At 39.1% G+C, this 18499-nt stretch overlaps 2 protein-coding genes across 4 annotated transcripts in view; one reads left to right on the forward strand and one right to left on the reverse strand.

Moving 5' to 3' along the window:
- AK9 (adenylate kinase 9) overlaps positions 1–17537 on the reverse strand; it is a 130150-nt gene extending 112613 nt beyond the window's left edge. Inside the window, exons 1-8 of the mRNA XM_045161989.1 lie at positions 17338–17537; positions 17176–17219; positions 16718–16865; positions 9594–9721; positions 8238–8301; positions 6669–6721; positions 6477–6573; positions 889–1001 (exon numbers count right to left, since the gene is read on the reverse strand). Of these exons, the coding sequence (XP_045017924.1) occupies positions 889–1001; positions 6477–6573; positions 6669–6721; positions 8238–8301; positions 9594–9710 (444 nt within the window). The 5' untranslated portion in view covers positions 9711–9721; positions 16718–16865; positions 17176–17219; positions 17338–17537. The remainder of the gene's footprint in view (positions 1–888; positions 1002–6476; positions 6574–6668; positions 6722–8237; positions 8302–9593; positions 9722–16717; positions 16866–17175; positions 17220–17337) is intronic.
- Positions 17538–17654: 117 nt separating this feature from the next.
- Positions 17655–18499, forward strand: part of FIG4 (FIG4 phosphoinositide 5-phosphatase) — a 169327-nt gene continuing 168482 nt past the window's right edge. The window contains exon 1 of one of the 3 annotated variants that reach the window (XM_045161971.1): positions 17655–17899. In XM_045161971.1, coding sequence (XP_045017906.1) covers positions 17834–17899 — 66 coding nt within the window. In that variant the 5' untranslated portion in view covers positions 17655–17833. The remainder of the gene's footprint in view (positions 17900–18499) is intronic. The other 2 variants (XM_045161970.1, XM_045161968.1) reach the window with 2 other exon arrangements.

The following is an 18499-nucleotide window of genomic DNA, read 5'->3' on the forward strand; positions in this document are numbered from 1 at the left end:
ACCTGTCTCTCACAGCTGGCCCAAACACACCACTGAGTTCCCGCACCTGAGCTGAGAACCATCTCATTTATATATTTTGAGTTGTCAAACCCTTTGGGGAACCAGGCAGGGTATTATTATGAATAGCTATCATTCATTTTCTAAACAAGGGCTCCTCACCTCACTGCATTCTTACCATAACCCTATGAGGCAGCTATCTTTGAATCATCTTTGTGAAGAGGAAATTGAAGCTCCTAAATGTGATTTACCAAGTTCTACAGTTGGTAAAGGAAAGGACTGGGACCAACCTAGCAATATTATTAACATTCATACATCTGAATCATCTGTTCAGCCTTTCATTTTGTTTAACTGGTAGACTTATTAGGTACCCTTTGTTGTGCTAGTTGATGTTTACAGGAGTAAGACATGGTTCCCGCCTCCAAGCAAGGCATGAGTCTAGAAGAAAATGGATGATTATAATATAATGCAGTATTAATAATATGATAGAAAAGAGCAACATGAATGGTTGTCAGACAATATTTAACTTTTCTGTGGTGAGTAAAGGGTGGGGTATAAGGAGAGAGAGAAAGAGCATAGGAATGAGAGTCAGTTAATGTTTGTGTTAATGTGGAAGGGGTGGTCATCAGGGAATGTTCTGTAGAGATGATGCCTGAACTGACTTTCAAAGAATGACTGTGATTAAGCCTGGTGAAGGGACAAGAAGGTATTTCCTGTGGACAGAGCTACGGGAGCAAAAGAATGGAGGTATAAGAAAATACAATTCAGTCCCTAAAATTGATTCATAAGTTATTTTTCCTTAACTCCTTAAAAAATTAATAACATTCCTTGAACTTAACTACTATCAAAAAGAATGTTTATATACTCTATACTAGAAAGACATATTCTTACCTTAATATTGATTATAATATCAGGTTTCAATTTTAAATTTCTAATTAATTCTATTTGCTGCAGAGTAGTCATGGCATCCTGTGAAAGTGATGGTATTTCAGTGATAATATAGCCTGTAGAGTGAAATATAATTTTAAAAGTTTTATAATATTATCAATATCTGAGAGAGTGGATTTATTATTATTTATAAAAACATCATTTCTTTATTGATGAATACCAATGCTGATCTTAAAATATCTGTTGACACTTAAAATTAATAGTTAAGGTTATTGCCACATGACATATAACTATGAATAATGTTTTTCTGGCAATAAAACTATTGGGCTAGAGGAGACATCTTTAAAAATTCCAAATCAATTTATTTTAGGCACAAGAGGTGCCTAGAGAAGGAAATTCCATGCCAGTAATTCTTTAACTCATCTTAGGAAAACTCATATGATGAGTGGTAAAGGTAAATGGTAGGGGTTGCATGGTATTATTTTTCTTTCTTTAATTAATAGTTCATAATAGAATATACATATACAGTGTTTAAGTTACAGAGAGTAAAAAAAATACCCATGTAACCCTCTTACAGTTTAAGAAACAACATTATTAATATGATTTTGGCTTAGTATATTTATTGGTTTGCATCGCTACCCAAAAACCTATATCTGCTCATTGAAATTCACCCTTGATACCATTATCATATTAGTTTCCTTAATATATTTATTTAATATGTCACTCTCTTGTTTGAGAAACCTTTCTCTTTTTTAAAATTTATTTTTTAATTGAAGGATAATCGCTTTAGAGAATTTTGTTGTTTTCTGTCAAACCTCAACATGAATCACCCATAGATGTACATATACTCCCTCCCTTTTGAACCTCCCTCCCATCTCCCTCCCCATCCCACTCCTCTAAGTTGATATAGAGCCCCTGTTTGAGTTTCCTGAGCCATACAGCAGAGAAACCTTTCTCTTAATAGAATAAAATCTTGACTCTGTCACTGGAAATTAAAGGCCTTCGACAAATTTTTCTGCTGTTTTATAGAATAATTTTTCCTTGGAGGAACTGACAAATTCTGGTTATTAAGCTTTGATTCTTGGCACACATTTTATAAAAAGTTAGCGGAGTGAGGTTGTCAAGACTGACCAGTGCCTCCTCTGGGACACGATGGCTGGCACACTGCAGTGCTGGGTGCTGCGGTGAAGGTGACCGCATGACTCAGCCCTAGACTGAATTCAACCCTTGCCCAGCTGACCCATCTTGATCAGATAAGTCCAGAGACCAGTCAGTCCCCAGAGATCATGCCCTCCCCCTCTAAGCAACAAGGGATTACACAAGACCTCCCTCCCATCCCCCGTGCTGCCAGCACTGCTCTCCTCTGTGTATCTCAGGAGGATGACAGAAAGCTGCTCGGCACTGTCTGCAGTGCTCTCTAGCACCCCGCCCATTACCGCAACCACTGCCACTGCTCAGAGAGCTTCTCAGGCGTTCCAAGTGTGACTGTTTGCAGGCATGCCAAACCTTGGTAGACATGTATATTCGAATGAATTTCCTGCTTGATCTCTTTCCTGGTGGAACCACCAGGAAGGTGGAACCAGCAGAAATAGAAGGTTGTTTCCATGGGGTCTGGCTCTTAGTGTTCTGCCTCAGTGTTCTGAGCAATGGATTTGGGGGCTTTACCCATTGAGAGGTAGCCAGTTATCATCATATCCAGACCCCAGAAATATATTTATGGAAGAATTGTGGCAGAGATAGTTATGTTGCTTGTCTCACCATTGAAGATTTAGAGGAATAACTTAGTTTTCTAGATCCAATTCTGGGAAGATCTCAAGGGGATACTTCTTAGAGTGGCTGAACCCACTGTCAACCTCTCTAATCCCAGAGATGTGTTGTAAAGATGGAAGCATAGGTGAGGAATCCACCATCCCATCCCACCTTTCCTTGATGCCATTACTAAGCCCTTACACTCCATGCTTTGAAGATGGAGGTATGGTAGACCCCACACCCCTCCTTGCTGGGAAGCTCTGCATATACCATCATAGGCAAGATAGGCACTTGGCAGGCTAATGCCCAGCCTGAGTCACCCCCACCAAGGGACAACTCAGACTGTTCACACCACTGCCCAGGGGAAGCCAACTGGCCTGTACCATCACTTTGCCACTGCTTTCTGGCACAGTGGGAAGAAGGTATTCCCACAAAAGATGGCATGCCACTGCTTTTAGGCTGAAGTGTTGAGAGATCCATGGACATTGGGTAGCTTAGCGTCCAGCCAGCCCTGATAGTTACCTCACCTCATGCCAGCCTGACATGAATGGACACACTGGTGACCAACGACTTACAGTACCATCTACAATATGACACACCAGGGCAGGGGCTGCCCAGACCAGGGCTGTCCACCAGTCACTTGGGAAAATGATTTTTTCTGGAATATAGAAAGAGAAAGCAGAGAGGGGCTTCTTAGGGTACCCAGGAATTGACTCTTCCTTTTTCTCTTGGGTAAGGATGCAGCTCATGGAATCTGATTTTGGCTCAAGGCCAACACATCATGACAGGCTGTGAATAAAAGGCTTATAACTAATAGATAATGTAAAGTTTTTTTGGGGGGGGGTCTGGAATTCTCAAGGAGGAAGAAAGGACAAACTTTTTTTCTTTCTCCACATTCCTTAGGATTATATAACAATAATGTATCCTGCCTAAGGACAGTCTTTGGATTCAACCTTTTGTTATCTTAAAATGTTAATTATGGGAGTAGACCTGGTCTTTACAAGGATGTATCTTGCCTGAGGACAGTGTTATCTTAAAATGTAAATTACGGGAATAGGACTGATGAGGTCTTTACAACCTCCAGATATTCTTTGGATTATATAACTTCATTGTTAACACTAGCAAGCGGGTACTCTTTTTGCCCCCTTCTGATGCCTATGTCAGAAGCTTTCTCTATCTCCTTTATACTTTAATAAAACTTTATTACTCAAAAAAATAAAATAAAATAAAATAGCGATAGATGCTCCAAGTATAAAAGGGCTCTGGTACAGAAAAACATTGATTGGATCTGGCAGTACTTTACGGTGAAGGGTTCCTGGCAGCACATATCCATCTTTGGGATTTTGGAATCATTAATCACCCAGCCTCACCCAGGCCCTGACCCAAGTTAATATCTCTATTTTGAAAGCCCTTCACTTTCAATATCGCTTCTACCATCTACCAGGCTGCTGGATAAGACCAAACATCAGAAAGAATCCTTGCTTAGCAGAGAGTTTCAAACTGTGTTTAGCAAAGTGCTAGGTTCCAAACAAATTTCTCTGGGGCTGCTGTAGGATGGGTGAGGGGAGGCTGGGTAGAAGGGACTCGACATCCTGCCTTCACTATAGCCTTTAAATGAGCCCAGTTGTGCATGCCTAGACTGAGGCCATGCACTTGCATGCTCATAGCATGGCCCTCAGGCTCAAGAATTATTATATGACTGACTTTTCCTATGCCAGCTCCCAGGACCAGTACCAGTGTACCAGAAGTCTAGGGGAAAGAGGAATACATTGAATGATACCAGGGGGTATAACTGGCAAAATTCAGAAGCTTAGGAAACTCAAAGACAAATAATCAATTTCTTCAGCATAAAAAACACAAGATGCTAGACAGAGGTATGGGTAATTTATAGATTAAAAGGGAATTGTGACACATGAAGCAATAGCAATATGCAAAACCTGGTTGGTTGGATCCTTCTTCAAACAAACAAACAAACAACAAACTAAAGCCAGCTAGAAAAAAAAATATATGAGGTACAGGGTGAAATTTGATCACAGATGGGTTAGTAGATGAATTATTATTAATTTTTAGGTATGATAATGATAATATGATAAATTTTAAAGGAATCCTTATCTTTTTGAGATACAAACTATAACATTTACAGATGATATGATATGGATTAGCTTCAAAGTAAAGTTGGTTGGGGGAGGGGTATAGTCAGAAGTATGAATAAATATGACAGGACAAGAGTTGTCATTGTTGAAGCTGAGTGATAGACACATGGGGGATTTTATACCAGTCTCTCTACTTTCATTTAACATTTTCCATAATAAGCTAAAGAGTTTATGAACATTGTGAATGGCAAGCTGAGTAGATTTATTTTTCTAATGTTTCTTTTTTTTCTTTCTCTTTTTGCCAGTACTTACAATTTATGCCATCTTTTTGTGACCTAGTAAGTCACTCTAAATTTTCTTAAGAGGTAAGGTGAAGTAAAGAAAAAACAAAAAGATATTTGCCTATATACACTATATATAGTCTTCAGTTTCAATCATTATACTTTTTGAGGTAATTTAATGACCTATTCTGGAATTCTGTGATTGTCTTTTTTACCTTGTTATTCATTTTACTTTCCTCATTCTGAGTGCTTTTCCTAAGTTCATTCTCTGTGTTGGAGGAGGGCATGGCAACCCACTCCAGTATTCTTGCCTGGAGAACCCCCACGGACAGAGAAGCCTGGCGGGCTACAGGCCATGGAGTCACAAACAGTCAGACACAACTGGGTGACTAAACACATTCTCTTTATTACTGATCAGTATATAAACGGATGGATAGATAAAGTGTATTTATATGAAATAAAAGAGATGATATGTGGATATATTAATATATTTATGTATTAAATAGTTCATTCTGTATATATAGATCTTTCTTCATATAGATATAGATGATATATATATATATATATATATATCATCTACATCTCTGGCCACTGATCAACATCGACTGCAACTAACTATATATGTATACACACACACACATATATATATATAGTCTTCAGTGAGAAGTCCGCTGTTGCTATTTCCAATACTGATTTTCATTGTACTGCACTTTATTTGTGCCCCTGTATTCTTAATAGTCACGGCACCCTCTCTTAATGTACTGAGACTATAAAGGAGATCTCTATATTTTTTTCTCTCATTCAGTACATCTCTTTCAGGTGGATGATTTTCTCCCAAACATATCTTTATTCTTCTTTCTTCTTTGGCAAATGCCATAGAGTTTGCCCTTTTCCTTTTAGTCATTCTGAACTTAAGTAGTCTGTCTTGGGAAATTAGGTCCAAAGTCCCAGTTCAACATCTGTTTGAGCGCAGACAGATTTCTTGGGTCCAGAGTCAGAGGGTAGACTGGATAGAGGCTGAAGCCTGCAAGCATCTGGAGCCAGAGGATAAGTTGGTGTCATTCTAGTTCCCATTTCTGTCTTATGAGTGTGGATTAATGCAGAGAAACCTAACCATTGACAGGGTTTAGTAATAAAACTCAGGGCAATGGGCAAGCAGTTAACAGAGGCTGTCGGCACTGCACGAAGGACCACAGCAGGTTACTGATGCTTTTGCTGGGTAAGATGTTGCTAAAAGAAGGCTGAATCACATAAACTTAAATTTTGAAAACAAATGTAGATTCTGAAGAACAAAAACAAGTAAACAAGCAAATAAAACTATCAGAGTTACTCAATTGAATTCAGACTCCGGGATTCCTGTGCCAGGGGAAAAAATTAAAGGGGCAACTCCAGGAATTATTTGTGCCTTAGATAAACCATGAGTCTTAAGGTTGCTCTGAGAGCCACTGATGTATAAAAATGAACATACCAAAGTGAGAGACTTCTGAGGAGTTCAGCTTCTCCAACATTAACTTTGTGACAAGTTCATCTGGAATGCTTTGGCCACTGATCAGCATTGACTGCAACTAAGAACAAGCATAGATATTGTATATGACTGTATAATGTACATGTGATACACAGCTTTTAAAGAAATCATAACAGTTTTGAAACTTAGATTTACCATAGCTCCCGTTACAGTGTCACTGGCAATCTGTTCTTCCAAAATTGGTAAAGCTAAAATATGAATTCAGAATATTAGCACAAATTGTTCTGAGAATTTTCAAGTAAGAAACATATTTGTGTGTTTTTAACTAGTAACACAGATTGATCTTTGTGTCACTTTAGAGTTTACAAAGCACATTTACACTCAGTGTATCATTTAAGCCTATGTAAAGGACAAGGTAGCAGAATGTATTCCATAAACAACTTCTATCTGACATTTACCCAGCTAAAAGATCCTGGGGAAGCTAACTTCCCAAACACCTTTGCACCTTGCATGCCTGAGCTCTGTGTAGTATACCAGGGAATACGGATGAAATGGGGTTGTATATGACAGTGATTTGGAAATTAGAAAGTATTATGATACTTTTATAACCATGCATAGTTATATCTACTGCCCATTAATTTTGCACACTGATTGTATAAAAGTAAATTATACATCCAGAAATGTTTAAAATAGATAAAACTCTGAAATTAATCTAGGAAAAAGGGATCCTGAGGGTGAAATTCTATAACTTGGTTCCTTTTTAAGATGAGATATTTAATCCCATGATGAAAGAGATTCTAGGACAGAAATGACAGGGGCATAACCTAGGGGAGGACCCAGGAACCTATGATGTCCCTATCTGCTGTTAATCTATGATAAGTTTTGTGCTTTTTAAGATTTCCTACAAGTGGATTTTATTTTGATAAAGAAAAAGGAGACATTTTTAAAGTTTTGGGTGTGTTTGTGTTACGTGTTAACAAATTGTTCTCCCTCCAAGTTGTACCAGATCACCATTTCACTAACAGCATGTGAAATGCTCATTTGATAACATTCTTACCAACAATGATAGTAGAAACTGTAAAGATTCACTGCCAATCTATTCAGCAAATATGGATCAGATTATTTACATTAGCATTTCTTTGAATAATAACAAAGTTAAACTCTTTTTCGTATATTTGTCCCTTTTTATTTCTACTTTTATGAATTATAGATTCATTCTTTTGCTTATTTTTTTAAGGAATAAATGGTTTTATTGATTAAAAGAGTATGTATGTACAAAGATACAAATCCCTGTCTTATATATTGCAAAGAATGAAAAGCGAATTACAAATGATAAAAAATAAAATTAATCATTGAAGATAATTTAGTCCTGGGAAATCTTCCCATGAGCAGCTGTGAGAGTTCCATCTCTTCTCATCTTTCATAGGGAGATACCCACAACACACGTATCCCCATTCGTTCTAAATTATGCAATTAGAGAACTGGAGGCAGTAGAATGGAGTCAAAGATGTTTCATAAACATCTTAAATCCTATGACCAAAATTAAGACTAACAAAAGGGCAAACCATGTTTGAAGCTATTTTAAAGATAACATTAAACAGGGTTGGTAGTGATGTCTGATAAAGCAAACACAGCAAATAATCATAGACTCTACACAGTAAGTAGATGGGCGTATGGGTGTTTATTGTATAATGCTTTACCTTTTAATGCATATTTGAAAGTTTTCATAATAAAATATTGGCGGGGGGGAAAGGTAAAATTTACCTTCTACACGAATACATTTCCATGCCTGTGTTATCTGTTGGGCTAATGTTGTCTTCCCAACCCCCTTAAAAAGAAAGACATTATGTAAAACCTAAGATAATAGCTATTTTCCAACAAAACACAATTTTTAAAGATTATATTAATAGGTACTACAATTACATAAATATTATCAAGTAAAATTTTTCCATACAATAAATAAAGAATAGACCCTAGGTATGAAATATTTATAGCTTCATTTTTCTCTGTTGACTGTCCCACTTGTCACATTTTGTGAAGTGATTTAAGTTTTTTTTTTTAATTAATAGTCCTGAAACCAGGAAGGTGTACTGTAATGGTATTCTAGCTATTGCCCTCTTCAATTGTTAAATTTTATAATTCTGAATACAAATCATTGTGATAATATTGTGATTCTCATTTTATTTCCTTCCTAAAGCTTATGATTGTGAATGACTAAATGTAAAGACTTCCATCTAGTAACTTTCAAGAGCAAAAACTTGCTTCTTAATAGACATCTTTGAAAAGGATCATAGTTTAAAGATAAAAGCTCACTTTAATGAAGTAATGTTTACATCTGATTGCTTCCACTGTTGACTTTTAAAACTCCACTATGTTTTTAGAAACATAATAAAAGTTATTGGAAACATTTCTTGACTCTGTCCCAGGGTCGGTAGAAAAGCAAGTCAAGAACTGGGTTCAGTCCTAAGACTCTGCTATTCCAGAGAGGCTTTTATGTTAACTACCTCAGGCCCTTTAATGGTAGCTACCAACTAGCTCAGTGGCTGAAAACAGTTCTCGTCTAGAGGTCTTACTAGAACTGCCTAGGAAGGAAAGCTATCTTACAACAGCCATTCTTGGTTCCTTCCTGTTTTGTGGAAAACCGATAACATAGGTCCACTAACAAACTGTGGGTGAAGATGAAGCACATTCCCTCTCAGGAGCTCTAGACGCTGGTGGGAGAATCTTACGTTCGTCTCTTTAGAGTCCTGCCTTCACATATCCAGAGAGCCTCACAACAAACTTCATAGAAGTTTTATGTGAAAATTGAGTGTGAAATAACTTTGGATCACATACTATTAATAATTGTCATGGAGCAGTGCTTTGATGAGTTAATTTTTTCATAATATAAAAGCAAAGATAAATACAACCTAGGTTCCTTTTCAGTAATAGTGTACAAGAGGAAAGAAAGTTATAATTTACAACCAATACTATATCAGCGTTCAAGTCATACAATGAAAGTCTAAAAAACACTAAAAAAATTAGCACATTATATGGTTTTCATTCTTATATGGTAACATTAGATTATGACTTTAAAGTTTTTAAATTATATTAAATAATAAGTTAGAAGAGATAACTTACTGGTTTCCCAAATACAACAAAGCAAACAGGTTTAGACAACATAAAGTTTATGTCAGCTTCATCTTCATTAAATATATCCGCAAAAGGATGCTTTTCTGTCTTCTCTTGAGAAGTCATAATACAAAACACTATAGTAAGAAAGAGTAAGATTGTTAAAGTGCCTGATTTAGGAGAAATAGGCAGGTAGGTTGGGGAGAACTAGAATATTTTGTGAATTTACTAAGCTCAGAAGCCATTCTACTCCACTGAGAGATGGGTTTTGCCAGTAATGGCAAATAAATTAAACTGATCTATTAAAACAATACTTGGTTCATAGTTTGAGACAGAAAGCAAAAGCTAATATATGCTACATAAAAGACAGCTAAAATAAAGTCTCTTTGAAAGACTAAATTAAGGAAAAAATACACACATGTACATATACACATGTATGTTTTGATATGTGTATTCTATTAAAGGTCAAATTAGTGTACACACAATCACCCCAAAAAAGCTCAATAACGGACACTTAAAAAAATCAAATGCTATATGTATACACACATAAAAATTTGTCTATGGGTATGTATGTAGGGCCTACTAGTGGCTCTAAAAGAAATCCTAATGGAAATGAGAAAATATGTAGAACTGAAAAACAATGAAGCCAATATATAACAAAATATGTAAGCTTACAATTTAAGAAGTTAGAAAAAGAAAAATAGGAAAAATAGAAAAAATATTTTAAAAATTAATAAATTAGGAAATAAACATTACACAAAGAAGGTCAAGAAAGCTAAATAGTGGTATTTTGGAAAGACTTACAAATAGAAAACTCTATCAAGATTTATTAAGAACAGAAGATAGAAAGCACAGACAATATTAGACATTAGTTTTTTAGAGGTGTGTTTTCTCACATCTCAAAACTAAGATTTTCCTATGTTTTTGTTTTTTATTTCTTTCATTATAGTCAGAGAATGTTCTCCATGTTATAATAATTCTTTGAAATTTGTCAAGTCTTGTCTTATGGCCTAGCACATGATAAATTTCAAAAAAATTCCCTAAATCTCTGAGAAGAAGAAACAATTTATATTTGTTTGATGTAGTATTCTTTAAATGTTGACATCAAGTTTGTGAATTTCATTGGTTAAGTCTTCCATAATGCTTACTGATTTATTGTCTACTTGATCAAACAATATTAGACATAGAAGGAAGCAAAACAGAGAAAATAAATGCTGCAGAGAGATAATAAGATACTATCATAAAGTTATCCCAAATAAATTTGAAAACTTAAGCAAAACTAACAAATTACTAGAAAAATCAGCTTCTTAAGAAAAAGAGAAAAACTTGAGTGGTTCTATAACCATTAAAGAAATGGAATCAGTAACTATTAGTCTTCCCACAAGGAAACCAGATGGTTTTATTGCAGTGCTCCAAGTCTTATAATTACATAGACAGTCTTTCAGAAAAATGATAAAGTGGAGACTTCTTACATCAGTTTATGGGTCTCATATAACCTCTATACTTAAACCAGAGAATAGTGCAAAAAAGCAAAATTATATTCCAAGTTCATTCATGAACAAGATTCTTAAAAATTCTAATCAAAGTATTAGCAAGTTGAATTTAGCAATATATGAAGAAGATAAGATTACTATACTAAGTTGGGTTTCCCCAGGAATTCAAGGATAGTTTAATGTGGGAAAATTAATTTTCATATTAAAATAAATTTAAGGAGAAAAACTATATGATCATCTTAATGGAAGTATGAAATAATTCAGCACCCTTTAATGATTGCTAAAAGATAAATCTCTTACCAACTAAGAATAGAAGTTAAGTGTAAAGTGGTAAAGTGTATTACAAAAAGATAACCATTATATCTAATGATTAAGTACTTAAAATATTCTTTTTTAAGAGAAAACTGTAATTATTTCCAGATGATATGATTGTTTACATAGAAAACTCAAATATACCACAGATAAATTTTAATAATTAATAATTAATGATAGTCCAGTTTGCTGAATTCAAAATCATTATACAAAATTCAGTTGTATTTCTGTAAATCAAAAATAGCTAGAAAGTGTAACCAAAGATAAATATGACTTAGCAGCAAAAACATAAACTAATAATTTAATTAGGATTAAACAGAACAAAAGATATACAAGCCCTTTATGGAAAAGTTATAAAACCTTATGAAAATATTTTAATGAGCAGACTTTCCATGAACGATGGACCAAAACTTTGTCCTAGTGGTCTGGGAAATTGCTCATGGAACCATGAAAAATGGATTAGAGGGGAATATATGCATGTGTGTGCACTCAGTTCACTTCAGTTGTGTTCAACTCTTTGTGACCCCATGGACAGTAGCCCGCCAGGTTCCTCTGTCCATGGAATTATCCAGGCAAGAACACTGGAGTGGGTTGTCATTTCCCTCTCCAGGGGATCTTCCCAACCCAAGGATTGAACCCGCATCTCCTGTATCTCCTGCACTGCAGGTAGATTCTTTACCATTGAGCCACTGGGGAAGCCAAAGGGGACCATATCCTTCCAGGTAAATGTGATATGGTTACATTTTCTGTGGAAGTTAAGAATATTCAAATAGGCTTAAAATACCAATATTATTTTAAGATGACAATATGAAACAAGATGTAGTAAGAAATAATACTAATATATTAAAAAATTGAGATGAAAACTTCATGAACTAAAGGCCTGGAATTTCAAGATTAGAAAAAAAATACCATGAAAATTAGTATAAAATGTAGTTGTAAAGGGGAAAATGCATCTAAACATTTTCAAGAGATCATGCATTTATTAAGGAGTCTCCATAATATACAGTAAAATCAGGGCCCTAAAGCCTGGGATGGAGATATGTAGGTGGATGTCTAAGTACCTTGAGTCTTGAACCCCAAATGCTCTGCATTAACAGAAGTAGTTTTCTCATATCTGGAAAAGAGCAGCTTCTCCTTGCCTCACCTGAGGCAGATGCCTCAGAAAACAAGCTTGACCTTTAGAAGGTCTACCTTTATTTTCTCTCATAACTTCTAGAGCAGTAACTGGGGTTAAGTGTCAGCCCAGCCCAACTGGAGGCATTGGTCAGGAAGAAAGTTATGCAACTAAAGAGCTCCAGGGCCTGACTGTGATGTACCAACAGGAACCAGGAGAAAATGCCTAGGAAAGATCTTGAGGGTGCCAGGTGGGGGGAATGTAGACTATCCAGTTGGTTGATATGTGGGCTCTCTCACACTACTCATAGTTTAACATCCTAGCTAGGACACCTAAAGTAAATCCTAATTTTCACTGCTGGTAAGGTTACTTGATGCTTGGGAAAACCAATAGACTATAGTAAATGAGGTGAAAATGCCAGACTGCCTTAGAGGGCATAGAGAAAGGTGTTAAATACTCATGGAGTATACTCCCCAGCCTTTCTCCAAGAGAACCTACAACCATTAACCAGAGAAACAGACACTCTGGATATAGGAATATTCTCCTTTTTCACAAGCTATAGGACACAGGGTCTGAGCTGATATCAACACTAGCAGATCCAAAATGCCATCATAGCCTCCTGTTAGAATGAGGGCAAATGGAGAACCAGTGATAAATGGGGCCTTGGCTCAAGTCCATCTTATAGTGCATCCAAAGTGTTTGCAGGATCACTCAGTGGTTATTTTCATGGTTCTTGAGTGCATAACAGGGACTGCAGCTGGCAAAACCTTCACTGGGGTTCCCTAACTGTAGAGTAAGGGCCACTGTGTAGAAAAGGGCAAGTGGAAACTTCTGAAACTGCATACCCACTCCTTAGCTTCTGGCCAAGATAAACAATAGTAAATCATTCTGAATGAAATGGAAGAGTGCTACCCCTAAACTGTTTAAAAGATGCATCATATTGTTGTATCGGAGAAGGCAATGGCAACCTACTCCAGTACTCCTGCCTGGAAAATCCCATGGATGGAGGAGCCTGGTAGGCTGCAGTCCATGGGGTTGTAAAGAGTCAGACATGACTGAAGTGACTTAGCAGCAGCAGCAGCAGCATGTTGTTGTATAGTTGCTCAGTTGTGTCTGAGTCTTTTGTGACCCCATGGACTGTAGCCCACCAGGCTCCTCTGTTCATGGGATTTCCCAGGCAAAAATACTGGAGTGGGTTGCCATTTCCTTCTTCAGGGGATCTTCCCAACCCAGGGATTGAAGTTGTGTCTCCTGCATTGGCAAGTGAATTCTTTACCACGGAGCCTCCAGAGAAGCCCTTAAAAGATGCACAGTCCTGTTTAATTCTGTAGTCTGAATTTCTGCAAAAACCAGACAGATCATGACAGATAATATTGGGCCACTGTAAACTTAACCAAGGGGCAGTCCTAATTTCAGCTGCTGTGCAGAGCCCTTTTTCTAGAGGGACACAGTTTCTTGTACTTGATATGTAGCTACTCAACTGGAAAATGTATTTTTTTCAATACACACCAAAAAGGAGGGTCAGAAGCAGTTTGTATTTACATAGAACAGTCAGCAGTGAACATTTAATCTTACCCCAGGACTCTCCTGCTCTTTGTAACAAATATAGTACAAAGGGGTCTTGTTGATCCACAGTATTGACAATACCAGGCCTGGTGAGCAGGAAATAGCCAGTGTTCTAGATGCCCTCATAAGATATATGAGCAGCAAAAAGTGGGAAATAAACCTTTAAAGACTCAAGAACCTGTTATAATATATTGGTGAAGTTTTCAAAGGCCAGTGGCCAGTCGTCTGGGACATTCTGAGACATTCTCTCCAATATAAAGTACAAGTTACTATACCTTACACCTTCTACTTCTAAAAGGGAGGTGCAATATTTTGTAAGTGTCTTTAGTTTTTGGAGGCAACATGTAAAACATTTGGAAATACTGTTCTGATTCATTTAAGGGGTGACTTGGAAAGCTGTCACCTTGGGCTTCCCAGGTGTTGCTAGTGGTAAAGAACCCGCCTGCCAATGCAGGAGATGTAAGAGGCTTGGGTTTGATCCCTGGGTTGGGAAGATCCCCTGGAGGAGGGCATGGCAACCCACTACAATATTCTCACCTGGAGAATCCCATGGACAGAGGAGACTGGTGGGCTGCAGTCCGTAGGGTCGCAAAGAGTTGGACATGACTGAAGCGTGGAATCCCTCCTTGGAAAGCTATCAGTTTTCAGTGGGGCCAACAGCAAATTGCCAATATTTGTTTGATCATAGAGAAAACAAGGGAATTCCAGAAAAACACCTACTTCTGCTTCATTGACTATGTTAAAGCCTTTGGCTGTGCGGATCACAACAAATTGTTGAAAATTCTTAACGAGATGGGAATACCAGACCACCTTACCTCACTCCTGAGAAACCCAAATGTGGTTCAAGAAGCAACAGTTAAAACAGGACATGGAACAATGGACTGGTTCAAAATTGGGAAAGGAGTATGTCAAGGCTGTATATTGTTACCCTGCTTATTTAACTTATATGCAGAGCACACTATGGAAATGCCTGGCTGAATGACTCACAAGCTGGAATCAAGATTATCAACAACCTCAGATATGCAGATGATACCACTCTAATGCAGAAATGAAGAGGAACTAAAGAGCCTCTAGATGAAGGTGAAAAAGAGAGTGAAAAAGCTGACTTAAAACTCAACATTCAAAAAATTAAGATCATGGCATCCAGTCCCATGCTGCTGCTAAGTCACTTCAGCTGTGTCCGACTCTGTGCGACCCCATAGACAGCAGCCCACCAGGCTCCCCCGTCCCTGGGATTCTCCTGGCAAGAACACTGGAGTGGGTTGCCATTTCCTTCTCCAATGCATGAAAGTGAAAAGTGAAAGTGAAGTTGCTCAGTCGTGTCCGACCCTCAGTGACCCCATGGACTGCAGCCCACCAGGTTCCTCCGTTCATGAGATTTTCCAGGCAAGAGTACTTGAGTGGGGTGCCATCGCCTTCTCCAATCCAGTCCCATAACTTCATGGCAAATAGATGGGGAAACAATTGAAACAGTGACAGACTTTATTGTTTTGGGCTCCAAAATCACTGCAGATGGTGACTGCAGCCATGAAATTAAAAGACACTTGCTCCTTGGAAGAAAAGCTATGACAAACCTAGACAGCATATTAAAAGCAGACATTACTTTGCCAACAAAGGTCTGTCTAGTTAGAGCTAGACAGGGGTTTTTCCAGTAGTCATGTATGGATGTGAGAGTTGGACTATAAAGAAAGCTGAGCGCTGAAGAATTGATGCTTTTGAACTATGGTGGTTGGAGAAGACTCTTGAGTCCCTTGGACTGCAAGGAGATCATACCTCTCAATCCTAATGGAAATCAGTCCTGAATATTCATTGGAAGGACTGATGCTGAAATGGAAGCTCCAATACTTTGGCCACCTGATGCAAAGAACTGACTCATTGGAAAAGACCCTGATGCTGGGAAAGACTGAAGGCGGGAGGAGAAGGGGATGACAGAGGATGAGATGGTTGGATGGCATCACCGACTCGACGGACATGAGTCTGGTGTGTTGCAATCCATGGGGTTGCAAAGAGTCAGACACAACTGAGCAAATGAAGGGAACACATTTACCAGTTGGAAAATCCTCTAGCGGTGAGTTCTGCGATTAACAGGGGGCCCATCTCCTGGGAAACCTAGCACTTCTACCTAGGCTAGGTTAGTTGCCATTCCAGTACATCTAACACCTCACAGTAGGTGCTCAGAAAATATTCGCGGAATGAAGACATTATCCCCTGGAAAGGGAAGTGGGTTTAAAAAGCGGGATTTATGGAGATCCCAGTTCAGTTTTCGGAGAAGGCAATGGCACCCCACTCCAGTACTCTTGCCTGGAAAATCCCATGGATGGAGGAGCCTGGTGGGCTGCAGTCCATGGGGTCGCGAAGAGTCGGACACGACTGAGTGACTTCACTTTCACTTTTCGCTTTCCTGCATTGGAGGAGATGACAACCCACTCCAGTGTTCTTGCCTGGAGAATCCAGGGACGGGGGAGCCTGGTGGGCTGCCGTCTATGGGGTCGCACAGAGTCGGACACGACTGAAGCGACTTAGCAGCAGCAGCAGCAGCAGTTTAGTTTTGCAAGAAAAGGCACTGGTTTGGCGTCCCCGCAGGAGGTGGGATTCCATTCATGCGACACCAACATGCATCTGAGCGGTGAATTCCGACCCCTACTTACCTGGCCTCAGCAGACCCCGGCAGACCCCACCGGTTGGCCGCAGCCGGCTCCCGGGACGGTTTGTTGAGCGGTTGCCAAGGGATCTGTTGAGCGGTTGCCGAGGGAACCCAAGGCCGAGAAGAGAGCAAAGCCTCTTGGGGGGCGGGACCTACGGATGGGGGTCTATGATTTACTGACTTATTTTCTCTTTTTATTAAATGTTCACTTTTGTACCAAATTTTGTATTCATATTTATAATACACTCCTTTTCACAAATATGGACAGTAATGATCAAGGAGGGTACATGCACTATGTTCACGTACATCAAAAGAAAGAAATCTTTTAACGCAGAACTCTAAAGTCATTGCTACACCGTTACACTCCGCAATTCACTTTTAGAATTTAGAAATGGTTAAACTTATGCACAAATATGTGACAAAGTTGGAAATTTCCAACTTTAGGTGATTAAAAGAAATTACCTGAACCACACACCCTCTGGATAATATGAATTCTGTTGATTCTCCTAAGGGTAAAAATAGACAACAAAGAGATGGGAGGGAAAAACAGACACTCAGAGAAAGAACACAGCTTTTCAGGAATATAAGGGCAGAAGTGGAAGGAGGCAGGGAAAATAGACCAACTTGAATCAATGAATTAACCAATGAATCTGTCCGCAACTCGGAGAACAGCTTCAAAAGAAGCAGTCCAGTCCCAAATTATCCACTTTTCCAAAGAGAAGGACCACAGAAGGGAGAAATTCAACTAAACCGGCAACGCTCTTCCCCTCCCACTTTTCCTCCTGCCAGCATCAAATATGGCGCTCTTTGCTTCCTCCCCCGGCAGCACGCAGGTTCTGGAAAGCTACACCACCTCTCTTTGGTAAATCCTCCAGCCCTGCCCCCGCGCGTCTGGGGCGGGGCTTGCCTGGAGGTGGGGCGTAGGGATCCGGAAACACCTGAACCGTATTAGCTATTCCCTTATAAATTTAGCGTGCAGGCAGTGTTTTTCCCGGCTGAACTTGGCGTCCAACTGCTAAGGCGTCTCCTCTTCGAATCTTTTGGGGGCAGCACAGAGGCTGCGGCAGTTTGGGCCGCGGCCTGGTGCCCTGCCGTGGGGGCCCCCATATTAGCTCCAGCCATGCCCGCGGCTGCTGCCCCCATCATCAGCTCGGTTCAGAAGCTGGTCCTGTACGAGACTAGAGCTGTGAGTACCCCGCGCCGTGGGGCGCCGGCGGGAGGATGGCGGCCGAGTAGGTGTGGGGCAGAGACAGCATTCTCCCCCTTTGCTCCCCCCATTTTCTCAGTTCCCTTATCCCCGCAGAGGGGAATGTGTCCGGGGCTGGGGGTGGGGTTGGGGCTGGGGGCGGTCTTCGCCTTGTCATCGCACCCAGGGCACTGCTGCTTTTGCATGCAAACATTCGGAGCACACGGGCAACAGGTGTTTGTGGTATCTCAGAAACGGTTAATGGGGCTTTATACGAGTTAACTGAATTCTTTTCAACTTTCAGAAAGGCTTAAGAGTTCTGCAGTTCACTGGTTGCAGTACAGGCAGGGGTATGGAGAGTATTTTTGATCATGGCACAGCATTGCTGAGATTGATGTTAATTACGTGCGCTGTACTTGCTGACGTATTTCTCTTGATTTGAAAGGAAGGAAAAACGTATTTTCTTTAAAGACAGTCGATTTGTTTGTATAACATTGTTTTGCTTTTCACTTGACTTTTCCAGCACATTTTATTTTATTTCGTCAAATCGCCATGAAAATAGTTACTCGTAGAATAAGCAGACTCGTTTTTAGGTTACTG

The sequence above is a fragment of the Bubalus bubalis genome, chromosome 10 (genome assembly GCF_019923935.1).
Source record: "Bubalus bubalis isolate 160015118507 breed Murrah chromosome 10, NDDB_SH_1, whole genome shotgun sequence".
Taxonomy (NCBI): domain Eukaryota; kingdom Metazoa; phylum Chordata; class Mammalia; order Artiodactyla; family Bovidae; genus Bubalus; species Bubalus bubalis.